General features: G+C 52.0%; 1 protein-coding gene across 2 annotated transcripts in view; it reads right to left on the reverse strand.

Annotated features, from left to right (window-relative positions):
* The window catches only part of EPHB1 (EPH receptor B1), a 432,420-nt gene that overhangs the window by 290,113 nt on the left and 120,951 nt on the right, over positions 1–21,356 (reverse strand). Inside the window, exons 1-2 of one of the 2 annotated variants that reach the window (XM_045503565.1) lie at positions 18,993–19,388; positions 6,329–6,393 (exon numbers count right to left, since the gene is read on the reverse strand). In XM_045503565.1, coding sequence (XP_045359521.1) covers positions 6,329–6,385 — 57 coding nt within the window. In that variant the 5' untranslated portion in view covers positions 6,386–6,393; positions 18,993–19,388. Of the gene's footprint in view, positions 1–6,328; positions 6,394–18,992; positions 19,389–21,356 lie in introns of those variants that run through there. The other variant, XM_045503564.1, reaches the window with a different exon arrangement.

Here is a 21,356-nt window from a genome sequence, read left to right on the forward strand (position 1 = left end):
GTGTCCAGGAAGGTCCACACGTGGACACTAAATAGTGGCGGTGAGGCCCTCATGTGTCTGTTCTCATGGACGTGCATCTGGTGTTGGGAGCTAATGAATCAGTTTACCAGACACACGCATTCAAATGAGTGTTATTCCCTTCACAGGGGCCTCCTCTGGAAGCTCTGCCACTAAGTCCAATAACCCTCCCATCATTTAAGATATTTCCAGAATTCTAGGAACTGCCCACAGGGGCATGAAATGAAATAAACTCATTTAACTCCCCCCCCAACATACATATATACATATGCACATATATATGCAAATGTATACTCACATATACGCACAGATGACCACATAGACACATATACAGGTGACCATATATATACACATATACATATATAGACATATATATGGACACATATATACACAGAGACATGAATATTCACACATATACACATTCATACACATATAGACACATACACACACATATATACAGATGCACATATATATACATACATACAACATATATACACAGATGCCCATATGTATATATACATACACATGTATACTTGCACAGACATACATACACATATGAACATATACACACATATATACATTTACACACATGCACAGAGCACAGGCACACACACACCCAGCTTGCTCATCCTCAAGGCCCATAGGCTTGGCTCTGGAGTCCTTTTCTATCTTGCCACCATCAAATTCCCCTTCCCATGATAAGGATTTACCAATACTGAAGTAGTGAACAGACTTTGTAGCAGGCCAGGAAGGTGGTTCCCAAGGGCAGTGCAGATGCAGCTGGAATCTGGAAGCCCAGGGAGCACTCTTTGCAGATAACTGAGGTAGATGTTTACACTTAGGCCACACGGCCCACAGACACAGAAACCTACACACACAGAGCCCATGGGCAGCCCAGGAGCACAGAGCCAGTGAGCCCTGGCAAAACTCATGGAAAGTGAAAGAGCTCTGGGGCTGGATTTCCAATAAGTGAGTGGAATAAGCCTCACTATCAGAGGGACCTAGGCTTGTTTTTCTAACCCATCATAGGCAGCACCTGAAAGCAAGTGGCACCTTCCCCTGGGTGTCCAGGTCTCCTTTGTCAGGCTTATTTCAGGACAGGTGTCACCATCTGCATCACTAAGTAAGCTCTTTGAAAAGATATTGACAACCAATTGGGTGTTGAGAGGCCTAAAACAAGTATTTCATTGGGCTACAATAAACCAAAATTGAACATCTCTTATGTTCAGAACCCTGGGTTGGAGATGCAAGAAGTATCAGGAATGCTCTGGACCTTCCTCGTTTATTTGGTCAACAAACATTTATTGGAGTCTGTCTCCTGCCGGGCTGGTGCTGGGCACCAGGAATACAGAGATAAGGCTGTTTCATCCTCTGGCCGGCGGGGGAGACCACACACCAATATCTGGTTAGCTCACAGAACGATGGACAGTGTGTCAGAAGTCTGCACCAAGCCATCTGGGCTTCAAGAAGAGAGCACCTAGTGAGCCCTGGTGGAGAGGAGGATCCAGGAGGGCTCCCCTAGGGGGTGAGCACAGAGCTGACACTTGAGGGGCAGGGAGTGATGCAGGGAGGGAGGGGGGAAGGAAAAGAGTAGGGAGGGCCAGGAAGCATCCAGAAATGGGGGGGGGGAGTAGATTGGTGAGAGGGGTAGCCATAAAGACCACCACTTACTGAGTGTCTACCATGAGGCCTCCCTGAACACCCCCACTGCCCAGAGGCCCTGAACTGTGAAGGTCAGGGAACATTTTGTAGCAGGGCTGGAAGCAAGGGTTTGGGAGAGATCTATGAAGCCAGCCCAAGGTCACACGTGTCACCAGTGAGGGTCCCTGGGATGCCCTTTGGTGGGCAGCTAAACTCTTCCCTGGCATTTGTTACTGGATAAATGTCACGTTCTCCCTCTACTCACCAGGTGGCCTCTATTCAGGTTAAATCTAAAGGCTTTGAATTAAAGCTACAATTAGATCATAAAGCAACAGTTTTCATTTGGGCACAAATACTTTCTGTGTTTGACGTGGAATATTATGATCCACTTTCCAGCAATAGAACTGAAAACAATTTGTGGGCTGTGTGTGGGTGGGCGGTCCAACGCCTTCCCACAACTGGTGGTTCTCAAGCACAGCTGTGAAGACATCCAGGGAGCCCCATAAAAGGAAGAGTCCCATGGCCTCTCTCTGGGGAGCCACCTCACAGGCTGTGCACTGTGGGTAGGGTTCATTGGAATGCCAGTTGGGCCCCCTGGCAGAATTAGGCTTCTTCTGGTCAAGACAAACTCAGTTCCCTGGGGACCCCCAGGCTACCGGAACAATGCCAGTCCACCCTTCTCCATTTTAGGCATGCATGCACAGTATCACGACTGCAGAGAGGATCTGAGGCCTCTTCCCCCTTTGGGGGTGGGGGTGAGGAGTGTCTTATCCTCAGTGGGTCCCAGGAAGATGTGGTCACCCACCCAGCCCCCTAGCTTCTCAAATACTTGACCTCAATCCCGTTCCCTGGACCTCTTTACCACCCAGAAGTACTCTGCATATCTTAAATCCAAGCCCTGCCTCAAGGCCGTAGCCTGTGGTCCTCCTCCAGTCTCACTGAGACCTCCATCTGGGCCCCTGCACTTTGTCACAGTGGTAAGTCCCTCCTGGTGTCACATTTCTTCCTGCTGAGTAGATGCCTTGATACAAGATGCCAACCTCCTTTCACCAATGTCCTCAGCCCCTTACCCTTCCAGGCCCACTGTTCTTGCACACCCACACCTCAGGACAATCTACCAGGACACATCCTCCTATGTGGTCAGATCACTGAAGGGGGCCTGCAGATCAGGGCACCACAGACACATGGCTTGTGGCCACAGCTAGGCCACATTCCTTCTATACACACCCAGTCTCTCTCCACATCTCCAACACCAGCAGTGCCTTCAGACCTGCTCTGCCCCCCTAAAACTTGCTGCCCAAGACCGCCCCATCCTCGGGGCCTGAACCTGGACTCCAACCTCAGTGAGAAGATAGAACATTGAAATAATTTTCCTTTTCACGGCTTCTGTCACAAAATCTGAGTGCCCACATCTCTCTATAGCCACCTTATCTCTGTACTTCCATTTCTACAGGAGTCTCTTCCCGTGAAGAGCCAATGTGCCCACAGCCCCATTCCCTCTGTCCCCATGTTTGGTCTTCCTGCCTCTTCACAAAGTGCTGTCTCCATTGTCTCACCTCCCACTGACTTTTAACCCTTGCTTTCTGGCTTCTATGCCTGTCCCCTGTGAAACCCTCCACACGGGTCACCAACAGGGTCCTTGTAACTAAGCCCATCCAGCCCCCCGCACCATTTGCCACTTCTGTCTCCTCTTACTCCTTGACACATTCTTGGTTCCTGTCAGAGAACAGCTTAGTTTTCTCCTGCCTCCTGAGCCATACCTTCTCAGTCTCCTTTCTAGGCTCCTCTTTCTATATTTGACATTTCAATTCAGATTACCCATCTGAAGCTGTCACCTCTTCTCCCTCCAGATGCTCCCTGGGAGACTGCAGCCACGCCTCAGGCTCCCTTCCCAGTGAGGCTGCCTGCCTTCTGATTCCACTGCCCATGAGTCAAATGCTGGCAGAGCCCATCTCCATGGGTGCCTTGCAAACTCAACGGGTCCAATGCTGAACTCTGCCTCTTCCCACCCAGGCTCGCTGCTCCTCCTGTGTCCCTCATCCCAAGAATGGCACCATATCATCCACCCACTTGCCCAGGTCAGAAACTTTCAGCAAGTAGCTGAATCAGGCAGTGAATTAGGTTCCAGTTTCCAACGGTGAGCAAATAGGGAGAATCCCAGCTACCTTTGAGGTGACAGTATGGCCAAAGAGGAGCTAGAATTAGGGGGGATAAAAATTAATCCAACACTGACACATAAAGATGCAAAATCTGCAACTATGAAAAGTGTTATTGAGGAAAGCTCCCTGGCCCTGAGTGGACCTGTGATGGGGACCCAGTACAGTCAGGGGGACAGCAAAGGTGCTCGTTTGGATGGGCCTGGAAATGACAAAGAAGAATCACTCCAGTGTTTGGTCTTTACAATGTGCTAAAATGGAGACCTCATGTTTGGTGAGGGAGGTGGAGGGGGTTGAATTCTGCTTGGGCCAGGCTTAGACTGGCATGCCCGTGAGCATCCAATGGAGGATGGGCTAGGGACACACACTTGGGAGCCACTGGGGTATTCACAGAATCAGGGGCAACTATCCAGGATGAGAACAGAGAGGGAGGAGGAGAGGTTTGGGATGGAAGCATGGTCCTTGCTCTTCCCTCTCGACCCAGGCTAGGGTCAGCCCGACCCTCCCACCACTCACTATAAACCAGGCAGGCTCTGAGGCTGCTCAGGGCACCTAAAGCAGAGCTACCTGGCTGTAAGGGTGTGGAGGAAGGCAGCTGAACCTTGGCTGCTAACCAGTGGGAAGGCAAGCACACAGCAGCCCGGCAGCTGCTGTCTCTAAAGGGCATCACTTGACTTTGAGTATTTTCCTAAAGGACAATCTTCCTCGGGAAAGGAGAGCAGAAGTTTAAAGAACACAGGTGTACAAAAATCACAGGGAAAATTCACCATAAATCATGTTGATACTTTGTGAAAGCGCAGGGCTTCAAACAATAACGTAATTTGTAAAAGAGTGGCAGGTTCTTAATATCCAGCAACATGAAGAGGTGCTGCCTCACAGGCTTTGTATAAAGTCCCTTGTAGAAGTAGGGGAGTTTCCCTAGTTGCCCACAGTGCTCCCAGCAGGACTGGGACTTGGTCCGCGTGGGCAGGACTGGCCCCTGCTCTGGGCCCTGCTTTGGAAAATGCCAACCCATGGTAATCCTTGCCTTCCTGCTCCACGGCAGGATGCTTGCTCCCGGGGGGTGTGTTTCTCCAAATGCTGGGATAGAGTGGGGACAGTGAGAGCCGGGGAGGATGCACAGCCTGCTGGGACCTGAGTGGCCATTTCATACTGACCCTACAGTAAAAGTGGGTGAAAGGCTGGTCATGATACACACCACAGGGTGTAGAGGGGCCCTGGGGTAGAGGCCACCAAAGGCAGGGAATGAGACAGGAGGCGTGGGCAGCCCCACCCCAGCTGACTTGGCTCCCTGCTGGGATGAAGAGCCCACTCCTTCCCCGGCCCCTCTCCTTTGGTGATCAGTCACTCGTGCCAGGCTCCTGAACGTCATCTCCCCTCCTCCATCTTCCGCTCCATCCTCCTGCAGTCCATCCATTGCCAGGGCTGCCAATGCTTCTTCCTTTGCTTTGCTCCAACTGCCCTCTAAGTATCCCATTTTCATCCCACTCTTCCCACCCACCGAAGACAGCTGGAAGAGCCTAATACATGCTTTCTCTCAACTGTTCCCTACCATCCTGTCAGCAAGTCAGGCCATGTTATTCTCCTGCCCAGGATCTGTCCACTACCTACAGGATAAAATCCATTATGCTTCCTCAGCATGGCAGGCATAGTCCTCTGCCATCAGACCCAGTTCCAACCCACACCCCAGCCCCATCTCAGCCCTGTCCACACCCTGCCATGTTCCAGAAACATAGACTCTCCTGTCTCATGTCTTTTCATGGCCCCGTGCCTCCAGTCAATTATTTCCCTTACTTGGAATATCTCTGCAGACTCTCTAACCTGTCAAACTCCTACTTACTCTGCAAACCCCAACTAGCATGCATCTTCTCTGCAAAGGCTCCTGTGTCCCTGCCAAGTTCCTCATCCCAAGTTCTGGGCCACACCTGCCTGTTGATTACTCCACTGCCACAAAGAAGAGATGTACTTCTGTCTGTTTATGAACTTGGCAGTCCCCACACCCATGGAGGCCACGAGGTCCTCAGAGCTCTTCCATTCTTGTGGCTACAGGGTCTGGCCAGGGACATGAACACTGAACAAATGAATCAAGAACATCTCTCAAAGGCAAGCTCCAGGTGAAAAGAGCTTCAGCCCTTCTGACTTCCAGTTCCTCGTGCCCTTGCCTCTTGGCAGCCCTGTGGGCATCACAGATCTCTGATCTACCCCAGCGCCATTGGCCTGAGTGCTCCGCTTTTGGCAGCCACTGCCCCTGTTCCCACACAGGCACAGCCCTAGTCACCTGGGAGCCAGCTTCCTGAAGGACTGTGTCAGGAGATGGTCTGCATCATCTTACCAGGGAGCAGCTCAGGCCAAAGATCTTCAGTGCTGCCTCTTTGTGGATGGGCAGAGGACACAGCCACTCACACCTACATTCCCCCCACAAAGGTCCTGCTGTAGGCAGGCTCTGTTCCCCCAGCCATCCCATAGGCCCTAGACTGCACAGCAGGATTGAAGGATGGATGGTTGACACTCACCCCTGACGCAGGATTGGCTGTCCAGCCCAGCTCTGCGGTAGCCGTTCTGGTGTCCATTAAGGTTTCTGTGGGTCAAAAGAGAAAATCTGATGAGTCAGAAGGATTTCTAGGCAGTGGCCCTTATGTTCATAAGGTTACTTATAACTGTAAATGTCTGTATTAGGAGCCTTGGGCCCTCTGTGAAGCCTAAGGCTCAGAGAAGGGAAGTCTGTCAGATGCCACAGCTTACGTATCCTGATGCTACATTCATTGGTCTCTCCCTGAAAGACTGAAAGCCCCCTGTGTGGGATGAAGTCATTTGTCCACCCACCACTTTATCCCCAGACACGGCTTCTTCCCACTGTACTCGTCCACAGGCTCTTCAAGGGCCATGCCAACTCAGTGGCCAATTTACTTCCTTCTTGGCCTTCCTGAGCCATGTCTTTCTGCCATCTTCCTCCCCACTGGGTTGCGTCTCCAACCTCATCTGTCTGCACCCATGTCTCCCCACCACTCTCCTCTGCCTCCCTTTCAGGCATCCAAGTTGACACCCTTGGATGATCTCCCATAAATTCCCCTGGCCCCCAACCACCCTCCCAAGACTCAGCCTCCCTGCAGGCCCCTTTGACCCTGGACCCAGATACATGTCACCCCCTTCTCCAAGACTCTACAAGGGGCTCACAGAAATGCACCTGTCATGTCCCTGAAGCCTGCTTCCTGTTCACCTATCCTTGTGGCCAGTAAGAGAAAGAGACACCGTGGCTCCAGCTGTGAGCTCCTGGGAGCCGCTGCAGCAGCTCCAGTGCACACACTAAGATCATCAGGCACAGAGTGACCACAGACTTACTATTTATGAGAACTGTTTTCTGGCAGATAGCAGTAAAGTGTCCTGAAAACAAGGTGCCTTTTTCTTTTTTTCTCGTCAGTCCATTATTGACTGCTGTCAGCCCCTACTTCTCAATGGAAACTACTTCCCAAAAGCCTGATCATGAGCTCCTGATCAGCAAAGCCAAAATCCTCTTTGGGTGTTTTTTCAGCAGTTTTATTGAGGTAGAAATGACGTACAATAAACTGCATGTAGCTAAGGCATACAATTTGATAAGTTTTGACATATATTTACACGGGGAACCATCACCACAATCAAGATAATAAACATATCTATCATTCCAGAAGTGCCCTTGTCCCTTTGTAAACCTTCCTTCCCTCCGTCCCTGCCCCACCCTATCACTGTCCTTAGGCAATGACTGATTTTCCTTTTTATAGATTACCTGGCATTCTCTAGAATTTTATGTAAATGGAATCATATAGCATATACTATTTTTTAATCTGGCTTCTTTCACTTAGCATAACTATTTTAGACTGATCATGTTGTGGGGACACCTGGGTGGCTCAGTCAGTTGAGCATCTGGCTCTTGATTTTGGGTCAGGTCATGATCTCATGGGCCGTGAGTTTGAGAACCGCATCAGGCTCTGCACTGACAGTGTGGAGCCTGCATGGGATTCTCTGTCTCCCTCTCTCTTTCTGCCCCTCCCCTGCTCTGTCTCTCTCAAAAATAAATAAGTAAAACTTTTTTTAAAAAGACAGATTATGTTGTGTACATCAGCAGTCCATCCCTTTTTATTGCCGAGTAATATTCTACTGTATGGTCACACTGAGTCTGCCTACTCGTTCACCTGTTGTTTCCAGTTTGGGGCTATACATGAGAGTGTATGAGCATTCCAGTTCCTCCACATCCTCACCAACTTGCCATTGTGGGTCATTTCTAATTTGGGCCATTTTCATAAGTATGTAGCAGTAGCTCATTGTGGTTTTAATTTTCATCTCCTTAATGATGAACGACGTTAAACATCCTTTCACGTGCCTAGTTGCCATTGGCATATCTTATTTAGTGAAGTGTGTTCAATATTTTACGATTTTTTACTTTCTTATTATTGAATTTGGAGAGTTCTTTATATATTCTGGATGCAAGTCCTCTATCAGATATATGCTTTGTAAATATTTTCTCCTACTCTGCAGTTTGTATGATCTTTCTTTTAACAGTGTGTTTCAAAAAGCAGAAGCTGTAAATTTTCATGAAATCCAGCTCATCAATGTTTTATTTTATGGTTGGGTGTCATACTGAGAAATCTTTGCCTGACCCAAGGTCACAAAGATTTTTTTCTCCTACCTGGGTATGTGATCTACTTGGGAGTTAATTTTTGCATAAGGTGCAAGGTGAATCAAACGTACAATTGTTTTTGTCATGTGGATGTCCAGTAGTTGCAGAGGGGCACCTTTTTAAATTCACACCATGGTGCTGGTTAGGCTGGTGAAGTGTCTCATCCACCTGGATTTCCCAGGACATGTATCAGAGGAATAGGCCCAGTGCATTAGGTGCTCAACCAACAGAGGAGGGGGAAATAAACATCAGCTGTTTTGGCTTCCCCCTCCTCGGTTTCCTTTTTTTCCTGAACACTCCTATGCCCCATGTGAACAGCCGTTCTGTGTTCACTGCTTCAGGCAGGAGATGGGAGAATTGAATGCAGAATGTACAGTTACAAAATGGTGGGCCCCTCAAGAAACAGAAGGACTCCTGGCATAAGCCAAAGGTTTGGGAAGCAATCCCCCTATGGGCAGGTGGGAGGAATGAAAATCGAAGTGATAAGTGAGGGGTAGTGTTGGTTGAGAAAACGGGTTCCCTATGCTCTTGTCTCCTGGTATCCAATCACAGAGAAGGGATGGGAGGAGTCTGTGGAGGGGACAGGGCCTTGGACATGCAGCATTCATTCCAGTGTGGGATGCAGCAGTGAGTGACCCACCAGGCTGACATAGCATGGACAGAGCAGAGGGAGCCTTAGGTCCCATCAGGACTAATGAAGGGGACCCAGAACGACCCAGTAGTGACCTGCATGGACTATAGGCAAGGGTCACATGGGGTGTGGGGTGTCTCGATGGGTGCCAGTGTGGACAGGAGCTAACAGAGGCATTGAGGCAGCTTCCTCCACAACTTGGCACCATATAGCCTACGTGTAACCTAAATTACATTTCTGCCACCCCAGGGGAATGGGGGCTCAAACAGCAAATCAAAGGGATAAAGTAAATAAAGCTGTATTTTCTCACCCGTCTGAGCTTGGGTTTGCGTTGAGAGTCATACTGTGCATACTGTGCATATCTGAAGGAAGGCAAGCACTGGAAGAGACTTCTTAAGTTTGTTTTTTCCTCCAATATTTCTGACAGCTGGGGAGGCCGGTCCCTTCCAGAAGCAACCCTCCCTCTCCCCCTCATCTCCACTTCACAGCACTAATAATGATCATGACACACCAAATTTACATAACACACTTCTCAGAAGGCACTCCATGAGGCTCTGGAGAAATTCATCTCTATGATTCCAATGGCTCCGCCAGGTGGCCCTGAACAGGGGCCAGTGAACCCATTTGACAGAGTTGGAGACCATGGCACATAAAGGTGCAGTACTTTCTGCAAGGCCACCCAGCCTCCCACCCTGACGCTGTAACTTCAAACCTCAGGGAGCTCCCTACCAAGCTGATCTGGGCTTCCAGGAGCTCTACTGTGGCCCTGGGGTAAGGGTGGGGGCCTTGCTCATAAACCCAAGAAGCCACAACAGCCCCCAGAATCATGCATCACCCAGCCTTAACTTCAGGATCGAGGTGAAGTAGTGATGGACAGGCAGAGGATGCAGGCAGCAAGGGAAACCGAGTCCAGAATCAAAAATAAGAATTAGCCTCATTCCTAAAGCTTCCAAGGACTAGTGTGTTCTGTTAGTCCCATTAATATAATCTAAGACTTCATTTTATTCATAGTCGCCTGCTCAAGGGCTATAATTGAAACTATTTCTAAATAATGTTTTCCATCCACCCTACTGGACAGAAGTTGCAGCAAGAGGAATCCATTTCCCTGCATCCTGCCCGCCGTGGAGACAGAAGACCACAAAACCATAAACCATCCACTCGATATGATTAAGGGCAGTTTCTTTTCTGGCACAGAGCGCTCCTGATTATGGCATTACATTCTGGTGGGGGCTGAATAAAAGTGATTTGAGGAGGTTTACATCTCCCTGGAGAGGAAAAGAGCACTCATTTGCATTTATAAAGCATATTGAGAGCTCTGGCAGAAAGTTATGGTGGAAGCACAATTAAATATTTACCATCACTTCTGCTCTCAAACAGTGGCGTGGGGACCAACCAGCTGGAGGTGCATGTGTTGCTGTCAGATCTGATGCCTACAGGGGATGCAACTCTGGAACTCACACCCACCGCCTGGCCTCTGCCCTCTGGGAGCGTGTCCTCACTGCCCACGGCAGGGAGGAATGCTGGAGAGGGGAAGAGGCGGTGATGCTGTAGGCGGACTGAGTCGGGATCCCACCTCCACGACTTGCTCTCTGTCCCATTCTCTCCCTCCTTTCTCTTTCTTTCCCTCCCTCTCCCCCACATCCCTCGCTCCGTCATCACTCCCTCCTTCCTTCTTCATCTGCAGAATGGGGCTAGAGTTTTCCAATACACAGGACTGGGGGGCAGGGAGTGGGGAGGTAGGGGGAGATAAACCACTGCAAATCATATGCTATTGTTATTATTACCACTTAATCACTCCAAGCTGCAGTTTCCTTCGCTAGGCAAAAACCCTAAAGGTGCTATCTGTAAGACACCTATAAGAGATCTGTAAGACTTAACGATATTAAATATCTAATAATATCTTGTCTACCTTCTTCCTTGCATTATTGTAAAGACCAAGGAGGAACACGCTGAGGATACAGCAGCAAATCAGAGAGGTGGGTGCCCTGGAAAGACTTGTGATCTAGTCCAGGGACGGACAAGAAGCAAAAAATTACACTTGGCATCCTTTTCTGGCTGAGGCCATGAGAAGGAGACAGAAATTCAAGGGAATGGATGGGGTTCTTCTGCACATGGGGAATGAGTGGGCCCATCCCAACAGGGAGAATAAGAGACTCACACTGCATGGAGGCAAAAGGAAATGCTGTGGTCTCCTGGACAGTGGTGAGCGGTGGTGGGGAGGAGAGGATGGAGAGCTCCACCTGGCCCTTGGGACAGAGATGATGGAGTGACTCCCCAGGGGCAACAAGGGCAGCGGCAGAAACAGGTGGATGGGAACCAAGTGGGAGCCACCCCAAACATACAAGAGGGTGAGGAAGACTGAGCAAGAGGAGAGGGGAGGCCATGAGGGGAGACAGAAGGGGGCCTCTGGCAAGAGCTGGCTGGACTGGCAAGAACCCGAGAACCCAGGCACATGAGAAGCCTGGCAGAGAGACCCCAGTTTCCCAAGGAACAATCTCCTTGAAGTGGCTTCAGTACAGAAACCCTCAGGGTGCCCCCTCCAACTGTGGGGGCCAGTGCCCAGAGGTCCGGGTGAAGGGCCAGGTCAGAGCCCCCTGCAAGGAGGAAGAGGCGGCTGCTGCCTGGCTCTGCAGGCGGCTCCCGTCTCTGTCTGGATTGGCACTTCGGGATGTATTGACATTTGGGATGAATTAGATACCCATCATGATGAAAGAGAGATAAATAAACCCTCTCCTTACAGCTCTGCCATTCTTTTTGGAGAGACATTAATCAGACATTCAGCTGAAAATATTTACAACGTCCTTCCGTGGTGGTAACAATATACGACAACATATACAGATGGAATCGGGTTTCCAGGCCGTCTCGGAGCAGTGCCTTGTGTGCATCCGATAAGGCGAGTCTGTGGACCTTCCAAGCAGAGAAGGGCCAGCACAACCATGCAGTCATTGCCCTAGGCTGCCCTCCGGGGCCCACAGAACTGCTGAAGCTAGAAGCCACACCAGGTGTAGTTGCAAGAAGCAAGCTGTTATTATATCAATGCACTGAGTCGAGGGGCAGCTCACTGCAGCCCCAACTCCCTCCCTGAGCCTTCACGAGGGCTCAGGATGGTTGGAAGAGGTCTGAAACAGGGTGGTATGAAGCGACTCCAGTATCCATTCAGCAAAGGCTGTCTGAGCCACTCCCGCAGGCAGAATGAGCTTTGTTCAGACGTTAGAGACAGAACAGGGGACAGACAGACATCCCACCCCTCAGGGAGCTTGCAGGCAAGTAGGAAAACAGAAATTAATCAAATAACCATGCAGGTAAATCTGCATTTACAGCTTCTGAATGGCAGGAAAGGGGAATCCCAAGGAGAGTTGTGAGCAGTGAATACAATGACAGGGGTACTGGAGCCTGGCACACAGCTGGCACTTCCTCCTTCCTTCCCCATCCCCTAGCTGATGAAAGCACAGGGATCACCACCCCATATACTTACACCTACACTCACACACACACACACACACACACACACATACACACCTGCCCTAAGACTGAGTTCATACTGGCAGGAATAGTCTGTGTATCACACAGTCACCCCCACTCCCACATCTTGAGTGTGGAGGGACCAGAATGTGCCGGGCACCTCTGACCACGGCGAGGCCCTCTGCCTTTCCGGGGAGGCCCGTGCTACCCTCCAGACCTGGACTCAGCAAGTAGTCTGAGCACCCCCTGGAGCTCACACCCCCCAGCCACCACCTCAGGCTCCTGTGGTGCTCCCACCCTGGCCCTGCTCCGTCCATCACAGCAGCCTGCCAAGGACTCAGCCTGGCCTCCCTGCAGAGTCCTTTGTAGCTCTTTTCCCCGACCTTCCTCAGGGCTGTGTCCTGTCTCCACGTGCTGTGCTCACGGGGCAAGCCAGCCTGTTGTCACAGAATTTCTGAACGATGCCCCCGTGGCTCCCCTCCCAATCCTCAGTCTTTGAGACAGGGTCCCGGAACCAACAGCGTCTAACCCCCAGCTTCACACCACACCCATACCTCCTGCTGCCAATTCAGGCCAGCCTCCCTGTAATCTCATCCCTACGCCTCTGGCCTCAGACTCGGCCTCAAGGTGCTTCCTTGGACCAGGGGAGAGAGAGGCTTTGCCGGCTCTGGGTTTGGGGTAAAGTGGTTGAGTATGAACTGTTGAGGACACCAACCAGCCTCAAGGGCCCACATTCTGGCACAACCGGCCCGGGCTCTGCACAGATACAAAAGGTTAGTTAAAGCAAGAAAGCATTCTAAGGAAGCCTTTCACATCCCATCCCATGTGTCCAGCCCATGTAAATCTCTCCATGTCTCCTCTTGTGCACACGGTTCCTGCCCAAACTTTCCTGCCACCCTTCCCTGGAGCCCAGGAGAGAAGCCTCAGAGGCATTTAGCTTCAATTCCCTGTTCCCCCCGAGTCTCATCAGATCATTCGCCACACCACGGGGACTCTTTCTCTTCAGCACCTTCTGCAGCACTGATCTGTACACCTCTTTCATTCTCGGCAACCTCTCTGATCCGGGGCTTCACCCCTGAACACTGGGACCACAGCAACCGCCTCCTCAACGACATCTCAGCAGAAGCTCCCATCCCAGCCATCTGGTGCCAATGTAAACGGTTTGGAAGCAATATGGCCACACTAAGCAAAACGCTCAGTCAACTCTGGAGTCCTCGGTTACCAACTGACAAGCAAAGCAAATCTCTTCTGAGTGTCAAAGCCTGATCTTCACAGGTAGAGGCATTCCCGCCTGCATCCATGAGCCAGCCAGCCCAGGCCGAGAGAGGCTCTGCACATCATTAATGATACCCATTGGACTAACACTTCTTTACTCTCTTTGCCAAGTGTAAAATGCTAGGTAAGAGAAGCTATGATTAGAGAAGTCTCCACTGTTGGATGTGTCGTAGTGGCCAGTGGGGACGAGAGACAAGACCGAGTAAACAGATGAGCTGGTCCTACCCATCTGCTGATTGACGGACTGAATGAGTCAGAACAGGCATTTAAATGATAAATACAAACTGTGAAATTTGCTCTTTTAAGGAATGCACAGATCAGTGCAGTACCCCCACCCCACCCCCAACCGGCAACACACACCTTTCTCTTTCTGTTCCAAGGTGCAGTCAATTACCGTAAACAGAAGGAAGGTGGGGCACAGCACAGCAGTGTGCCTCAAGGAGTTGGGACAGGTCTCCATCTGTGCTTGGTCCACACAGGGCACAGCCCGAGAACAAGCATGAGGCCCAGAGCCCCGCTTCTGATTTCCCTCCCTCCAAGGGCACTGCCGAGGCTCACAGGGCAACAGACCAGAGCATGGGGACGGGACATGAGCTGTTCAGTTGTGGAGCCGGATCGGGCTGGAGATAAGCCTCACATGGGCTGCCTTCTCTGCCCAGCCTGGCCTCAGACTTGGTAGATGGCTCGAGAGAATTTCCTCTCTTCTCTGGCCTCAGAGGGTCGCTTCTGGCTCCTAATTCTTAGAGTGGTCTCTAAGAAACATGGCCAAACACCAAAGGGAAACTCTGCCTCCTGAATCCCCAGGTTTGGCTTGGTCCTCTGGTGACTTAGCCGTGCATACACTTGTACCTCGCAAATGCTTTTTGCTAATAAAACACGGAAATTGCTTTAGGAGACATATTCGTTTCCTAGGGCTGCAACAAAGTACCACAACCTGGGTGGCCTGAAACAGACTTGTATTATCTCAGTTCTGGAAGCGCAATGTCCAAAATCAGGGAGTCATGAGGGCCATGCCCCCTCTGTAACCTGTAGGGGAGACTCCTTCCTAGCTTCTGGCGGTATCCTGGCAAACTTTGGTGCTCCCTGGCTTGCAGCTGCATCATATGTCTGTTTTTGCGGCGCATACTGTTCCCCGTGTGTCTCTGTCTTCGTGTGACTCTCTCACAAGGACACCAGTCATGTTAGATTAGGGGCCCATCCCACTTCGACATGACTTCATCTTAACCAACTATATCCACAATAACCCTATTTCCAAATAACATCACAATGTGAGAGTGCTGGGCATTAGGACTTCCACACACCTTTCTTTTGGCAGAGGGGAGGGGCACAGTACAATCTGTAACAGAAGGGTAAGATGCCAGGAAATAAAGCTGTAAGCTTTCCTCTAACAAATACTCAGGTCCCGCACGGGAAGCTTGGCAAATACAGGCACAGACAAGGCCGGTGTCTCCTTCAGACATCCTTTCTAACAGGTAAGAGACAGTCTTCATTTGCTCTCCTCCAGATCCACTGGCCACCCTTCTCCTTCTCGTTCCATCCCAGAAGGCAGACCTTTAGAGACCTGTATAGGGGCATCAGCCGGGCCCCTCAGCACAGGAGCCAGGAGGGTGTGGGGAGTGCAGGGCTAAGGCACATCCCTGGCTCCTCCCTGCAGAGCGTGCAGAGGCTGGCGGCCCCTTCCTACAGCCTGGGTCTGCTAACAGGGCCCCCACCTTGCCTTCAGGCCACGGGTGGGAAAGGTGCCCCATCGCTGCTGGTCTCTAAGTGCTCTGCCATCCTTGGTGCTGTGCTTCCCCCATGCAAACCCTGGTAAACAGCCGCTTCATTCATCTCCCCTCCGCCACCTCTCTGGGCCCCCATGTGTTCCGGCCAGGCCCCTGACGATCCTCAGGGCTCACATTAGTAACCCAGGATAGGCAGCACCGCGTCTCCTGTACCTCTCCCGCCAGGTCCTGCAGCCAGGCACACGGGAGGCAGCCACCTGCAGAGTAGCAGAGTCCTGGTCACATGGGACTGGAATCAGACACACTTGGGTGTGAGTCCCAGCTCCAGCGCTATCCAGTTGTCTGACCTTGAGCAAGGTGCTCAGGCCCCTGCGGCTCATGCTCAGCCATCCACTAAATGAAGATAAGAGCACCCACACCTCATACAAGGTATTTGTGTGGAGCCAATGAGATAGTATTCATACCCGGCACTTCTCCCGGCCACTGATAAGCTGCTGTTGACCCTCAAACAGCAGTTGTTGTTATGTCCCAAGTTTGGTCCTGGTGTGGAGCAGAGTCTCTCACGGCTCAAGGTCCTCAGCTACACCCATTGGGACTGGGCCGGATGCCTGTCTCCCACCCAAAGGCCCTTCTGAAAGATGGGCTTTGGCTCCACCCGGCCCTGGTGGCCTCAGCTGATGGAGGTGCCACACTAGCTTCTCCTCAGCCACCCCCTGCCCAGACACAGACAGGCCACTCAGTGCAGCCTCATTCTTCCCACACACACTGTGAATGAGGGATCTGGGGTGGGACAGGAGCCCGGCCAAGAGCTCACTAAATGACTGTCTGGCCGGCTCCTCCTGAGGACCAGCTGGACCCTGTGTGGCCCCGTCAGGTCTGAAGCAATGGGGAAGGCCAACAAGAAGAAGCCCAAATAGCCGAGTGGTTCCCCACCCACCCCACCCCCAGACACACACTGAGGCCCAGGAAGCAGCACTGGGCTTTCCTGGGTCCAGTGTTCCCTTCAGTGCCCTGGAACTGAGGCAGAGCATGTGAGGCTGGTACTCGAGGCACTCATGACTGGCTCTGCTCTGCATGAAAGGGCCACACCCCAATCCCAGTGCTCCCCATATTGCCTTCCTCTGCACCCTGCTCCCCTCCCCGTGACAGTGCCAGGCAGTGGGCTCCTCTCCCATCTACTATCTCATGAGCCACCAGAGAGGGTTCTCTCTGGGAAGGCCACCAAGAACTTAGAACAAGAGTCTCTCTCTCCTTGCATCCACAGCCCTTGGGAAGGGGGTCAGCAAGCAGCTCCACGACCCTTGGAGGTTTCCCGAAGGGGCGAAGTCTGGGTAGTTCTTCAGAACAAAGGCAGGGTGACAACAGTGTCTGTCCCATTACCCTCCCAGGCAACATGCCGCTAGTCTTCCTGAGGTTTCGGATCTGCTGGGCTCACTCTTTACAGTGTCAACAGTATTCTTGTCTAACTGGAGAGGAAGCTCAGTGCTGGGCCCTGCCTGCAGGAGACTGCTGTCATGAAGGTCTGGCCACCAGGACCCTCCATGCACCCCTACACCACCCCCATGCCCCTGCACAGCTTGCACTCATTCTGTGCTCCCAGGCCCCCCTCACCTTGGCCTCCCCACCCTGAGCATAGCTTCTTGTCTCCACATGGCTCACAGATGGATGGGGGCCCCGGGCATGTTCTCCAACATAGGAGGAGCTCTGCACATGTGAGACTAACACAGGAACAAGGAAACACAGAGACCAGAAGAGTTCCATTTGGGGTACAAAAATCCCAAACAGTCTTTCTTTTGCCAAATTCCTTCTTCTGCCTTCTTTTCCTTCTGTCTCAGTTCCCTTCCCCATTCTGGTATCAGTATCCCCTCGTCCTTTAAGATGGCCAGACACCCCTTCAGATCCACGTGTGCCCTTCTTGTGCCTGAAAATATGCCACAGCCAGAGAACCAAGAAGAGAACTGGGGGTCACCACCCCTGGTCAGGAATCTCCAGGGATCTCTGGCATCAAACATTATGGGCCCAAGCCAAACCAGCCAGATCAGGCGAGTGGGAAAAGGCAAAGCAGACTTCTGAGGTTGCCTCCGGCCCAGGCATGACTGCTGACTGCCCTGCCTACTGCCGGGCCATCAGGTGTCCTGGGATCTTTAACCAGACCTACAGCCAATCTGGCTCTCAGGCCCTCACCTCTGCCTAACCCAGATTCCTTCCTGACAACACAGGGCACACCTTTCTCCCCAATCCAGCAGCAGCAAAGACAGAGAGAGAGAGAGACGCAAGGCACCAGGAGAGAAAAGGAAACCACACAGGGATGCAGTGGTCTGAGGACATCATTTAAATCAACACCTCCCCACTGATGGTGCAGGCCTGGCCAGGAGCCCAGTGCCGCTCAGTGCTTCACCTCTTTGCGTTTTTGTGAGGGATGTCAAAGAACTACTAAAATCGAGGAGCCTGGCACATTCCATTCTTCCATCACCATGGGTTCTGATGGAGATGAAATCTGTGCCCCAGCCACTCGGACATACCCATGAGTTGGCACCAGTGGCACAAACAAGAAAGAGCTGTGCAGAATAAGCCTGCTGCCTCCTGTCTATCGTGGGCACAGGAAAGAGGGCCTCTCCCTTCTTGGGGGTACAGGCCCCCAGAGGCATCAATCACCCTGGAGAAAAGCAGGGAGGAAAGCCCACATGCCCATGCAAAATGACTCTATGCAGTCTTAACGAAGGCCAGCGATGGATGGTGGCCCGAGCTCGTTAATCAGAAGGAACACGCTGCCGTCTGCTTCCCCTTCCAGGCCCTCCTGTGCCCTCATCCTGGATTGATCTGTGGCACAGTATGTCTCTGAAGTTGCTGGCACTGGGAACGGACTCTGAAGTACACTGAGAGCAGTCAGAGAAAACCAGGTGCCCCCAGGGGGGAGGGCTTAGGGGATGTGCCAGGGGAGGGGCCACCAGTCAGAAAAGAAGGGTGTGGGGCTGGCCAGGCAGGTTCTCATGTTCTCCTGGACACACCCTGGACCAGACTGGGGGTGCTGAGTCTCCAGGAGCCACCAGAACACCCTTAGGGCTGTTCCAAAGCACACCTGCCACCAGGTGCTAACACTTTTTGCCGATATCCTCATCCAAGTGTCCTGTGCTGGGGCTGCTGTGCCTCATGCCACCGCTCTCTCTGCACGTGGCCTCATGCCTCCTCATTGCCCACCCCACTCCTACACAGAGGCCTCCCCCTCCCTCTCCAGAGAGCCAGCCTGGCCTAATGCAGCCCCCAGACCCACCACCCAGGTCCCCCCGATTGAATCTATCCTCATCACACCCTAACTGTCCACCCCCCAAACTCCTCCAGCCATGGCCCCTCTCGCCCCCTTCAGGAAGCCTGCCTGACCACCCAGCCTTTACGTTCCTCCTGCCCCTGAAGATATAGCCCACCCCCACTAGCACCTCAGCTTTGTAGGGTCTGTGTTCCATGTCATCTCTGCAGTTTCCTGGCCAGTGTCCTGCGAGCTCCATGACAGCAGGACCAAGTGACATCACTTTCCTCCACAGGTACCTTGCAGATCACCCAGCAGTGGCAATGCACAGCCATTGGAGAGCTGACCCACGGGCCCAGCTGTGTGAATCAGGCCTGGGTTCAAAGGCTATAGGTGGCAAGGCACAGAGGCTCGATCATCTTCCTTCAGAAGGCCTCCCTTAAGACTCCAGCCACCAAGTCCGCCCCACCCTCACCTTGGTACAGAGCCACCACTCAGTGCAAGGCTCAATCGCTGTCTGTTTTCATCATTTTACCCTGTCCGGAAGGACTGATTCTGAACTCCTTGCAAGGTGCTGTCCGTCTAGGTCTAACCCTGTCCTGTTGCATCACATGACCACTGTTAACACATAGAGGGTCAAAGGGAGGCAAGCAGTGATGGAAGCAATGGACCACCAAGAGCTGACCCCAGGAGGGGCGTGCCAGGGAATGGCTCAATCTTAGCTGTGAGATCACAGTTCTGGCCTCTCTGAGCTGTGTGGTTGGCGGGAGGGGGGGGGGGTGTCAATGGGGTGATGCCCAAGGCCTCTCCAGCACCACCCCCTTGAACTGCACGAATGTCTCCTGCCCCCAGGAATGGATCTCTTGCCACTCTATTTCTCCTTATCAGGGAGAGCCTGTCCAGCCCTGCTTGTCACTAATGCCCCTAAGGTCTCTCTCTCACCACCAAGGTGTCTGGAGAGGGCCCTGGGAAGACTTCTATTTGTTTCCCAATCAATGGCATTGACTGGCTCCTGACATCCAGCATTTCCTGAGATCCCAAATGGTTTCAATGCCACAAATGTTCTCCCTAAGCCTTGAAAAACTCCTGCAGTGCATGCCTTTGTGCAGAAATGTCTCCAGAGGGATTTGAAGCTCCAGGCAAAGTTCCCTTGTTGGCCTGCAAAGCGTCCTGCTGGGTTTTCACAACTGGAGGCAAGCTAGACTGGTGGCCGCAGGGTCCAGCTCCAGCTCTGGTTACGAGCACCTGATCTGCCCTCTGCAGTAGGAAGGGAGGGCAGGGGGAAGCCTGATGCCTGAAACCTCCCAGGGCAGAAGCTGTTATACTCCCACAGCTACCAGGGCTTTGAAACTGGATAAATTCAGCATCACAACCTGGATGTCCCAGGCTTAAGAGAGCACTCTCAATTACAGAGGAGACCTGGGGTCTAGGCCTGGCTCTGCCATCAGCATGCGCTATGATCCTGGATCTCTCTCTCTCTGCCCAGTCCCCCAGGATAGACAGTGGATAAGGTGGATGATCACTCTAGGCCTTTCTGGACTGAGGCTCTTGCCTGGAAGTCACCTCCTCTTCAATGCTGGAAGCTCAAGGCGAGGTTCATTCATCAACTTGGCCTTGCATTTCCCTTCTAGGTTGGGGGAGAGGTTTCCTTGAGAGGGTTGTGACTCTCAACTCTCTCTCTCTCTCTCTCTCTCTCTCTCTCTCTCTCGGTTTTCTGGCCTAAAGAGCAGGCTTCGGGAAAAGCGACACCTGCAGTTCTTTTCCTTCTGAACTGAGAAAAGATCAAGTCCAGTGGCTTCAGGATCTGGAGCTCTGTTCCATGTTTTCCAGCTCAGACACAATGACTTGCCCAGATTTCCTCTGCCCATTCACAATTTCCTATCCAGATACGTTGGGGATTGGGTCCCAAATCTGGGCATCACTCTCAATTCAGAACCTATCTGGGTTTAAAAGCTCCAGAAGTTTGGTATGTTCCTCCATCCTAAGCTCAAGCCTCTGATACAGCACCCTCACCAGTTGACCATTCAGTGTCAGTTTACATACCACCCAAGACGAGTCACTCACTACCTTTCCAAGCTGGCCGTTTTCTTGTCAGATTGGTCCAACTGTCAGAAGGCTGGCTCCTTGGGATTTCCTTTCTTTGGCCCTTGTTGTGACCATGAAAGCCCCTCCCCCCAAAGCCAACTGCTTCCCTTTCTCCACGTCAGCCCTTCAGATGATGAGGGGACAGGACTTTCTGAATAGTCTCTTTCCCCCTCACTCTGGTTCCCTCAGCTCTTCTGTCAGCCCCACCACCTCACTGGCACCGTCCTAATGGGACAGCACCCACCACTGAGCTTGAATGCTTTACATGGTCACAGAGGAGCAGCACAGAGGAGGGAAGGGGGCTGTCACCTCCCTGGTGGGCACATCCTACCTCTCATCTCCCTTATGAATCCCACTGAGCATGCCAGGGTCTCCCGAGGAGAAATGTGGCTCCTTAAAGCTCTGAATCCTTCCCCAGGAACACAAGGAGCTGAAGAGTGGCCCCCTCTTCTGCATGTGGGTGCTCTTC

The sequence above is a fragment of the Leopardus geoffroyi genome, chromosome C2, assembly GCF_018350155.1.
Source record: "Leopardus geoffroyi isolate Oge1 chromosome C2, O.geoffroyi_Oge1_pat1.0, whole genome shotgun sequence".
NCBI lineage: Eukaryota > Metazoa > Chordata > Mammalia > Carnivora > Felidae > Leopardus > Leopardus geoffroyi.